Source organism: Belonocnema kinseyi, chromosome 3 (genome assembly GCF_010883055.1).
Source record: "Belonocnema kinseyi isolate 2016_QV_RU_SX_M_011 chromosome 3, B_treatae_v1, whole genome shotgun sequence".
In the NCBI taxonomy this organism is placed as follows: Eukaryota; Metazoa; Arthropoda; class Insecta; order Hymenoptera; family Cynipidae; genus Belonocnema; species Belonocnema kinseyi.
In genome coordinates this window covers 103194247-103196191 of record NC_046659.1, presented here as the reverse complement: position 1 = coordinate 103196191, position 1945 = coordinate 103194247, and the positions used below count along the sequence as shown (strand labels likewise).

Below are 1945 nucleotides of genomic sequence, written 5' to 3'. Positions count from 1 at the left end.
TACAGCGTCACATCGCTCATACATTCGGTCAGACTGTGCAAGAGAGTTAGGTTATGTTCCGCGCGGAGACGTTGAAGTGGCTCATTCTTTATTCGGCGGTGTCAAATCGAAAGCAAAGAAGCATGACATATTTTTAATACGTTTAAAAGATCTCGATGAGTCTTACGCGTGTAATTTCTCTGTATTGTGTCGAGATATAATCTGCGACACAATCCCCTGTGTCAAGGAGGAATCATGGGTTAACGAATTACGTGAGCGTAATATTTTCTTATCTGATATCGGAAGTAAAGAAAAATCTATTGATGTTTTGATCGGTACTGATGTGGCCGGAAAGTTAATAACGGGAAATAAATTTGACATGAACAATGGTCTAATCGCGTTTGAAACTTTGTTGGGATGGACGGTTATGGGAAAATTACCAGAACAGCGTAAAGAAAAAACCGAAACTATTGCTATGTTTACGACGTTGTTCATCCAAGAGGCCGATGTATCCGATCTTTGGAGCTTAGACGTTCTCGGTATCACGGATCCTATTCAAGCTGAAAAGGATATTATAAAAAATGAAAATACGCGAAATTTTGTAAGAGAAACGGCAAAAATTACCTCGGAAGGTAGATATGAAGTAAAATTGCCTTGGAAAGACGATCACGTGCCTTTACCCGAAAACTATGACGTAGCACAACAAAGATTAAAAACGACGGTGGAAAAGTTAAATAAGCAAGGTATTGCCTCCGCGTATAATGACGTTTTTGAATCATGGTTGACAGAAAAGATAATAGAAAGGGTTCCCGAAAATGAAATTTCACGCGTAGGTCATTATTTGCCGCATCGTCCGGTCATAAAAATGAATAGCACGACTAAAATCAGGCCCGTATTTGATGCTTCGGCTAAAAGGAAGGGAAATCCATCTCTCAATCAATGTCTGAAAAAGGGTCCGAATTTGATAGAACTTGTGCCATCATCCCTTAACAGATTTCGGGAAAGAGAGATTGGTGTTATTTCTGACATAAAAGGGTCATTTTTACAGATAGTCGTGGATCCAGCTGATAGAGAGTTTCTCCGTTTCTTGTGGTTAGTGGATGGCAAAATAGTAGTTTATAGACATTGTCGCGTTGTTTTTGGATTGTCGTGTAGTCCCTTTTTACTGGCAGCGACAATCGAAATGCTTTTAGAAGCAGCTTCGGAAAAAGCGAAAGAGAGTGACAAATATCTGTGGACAGAAAACTCGGTTAAAAAATTAAGGGAGTCATTTTATGTCGACAATTGCGTGACTAGCGTTGATTCGAAGGAAGAATTGGAAGTTTTTGTTCGTGAAGCTAGAGCAATTATGGCTACGGGAGGTTTCGATTTACGGGGATGGGAAAGTTCCGGAGGTGTTTCACAAGGAGAATATGTACTTGTTCACGGAATCTCTTGGAATAAACACAAAGATACGATTTCCATCAATCCGACCGTAGTATACATAGGTACGCCAATAGTCATAACGAAAAGGGTTATACTATCCGCAGTACACAAAATATTCGACCCGATCGGCTTCACATGTCCCGTGTCCTTACAGCCGAAAATCTGGCTTAAGCAATTATGGAAAGAAAAAGTCGGTTGGGACACGGAAATTAATGACAAACACAGACACGAATTTTTAGTTCGGATAAACGATTTACCTTTATTAAAACAAATTGAAATACCGCGAAAAATCGGAAATGGTAGGCTGTCAATTCATACATTCGGAGATGCAAGTGGTTTAGCTTATGCCGCCGTGGTATTCGCAAGAATTTATTTCGGTAATTTTGTCGGCGTGCAACTTTTAAATGCGAAGTCTCGAATTTCTCCAGAAAAAGCATCTATGCCCCGTCTCGAATTAATGGCCGCATCTATAGCCGTGAGGCTTACACGTTCGGTAATTAAGTCATTAACTTATCACGTTGAATCGGTAACGTATTGGTCT

General features: G+C 40.1%; 1 protein-coding gene across 1 annotated transcript in view; it reads left to right on the top strand.

The window, feature by feature from the left end:
- LOC117169969 overlaps positions 1-1945 on the top strand; it is an 8828-nt gene that overhangs the window by 3023 nt on the left and 3860 nt on the right. Inside the window, exon 2 of the mRNA XM_033356480.1 lies at positions 6-1897. Within this exon, the coding sequence (XP_033212371.1) occupies positions 6-1897 (1892 nt within the window). The remainder of the gene's footprint in view (positions 1-5; positions 1898-1945) is intronic.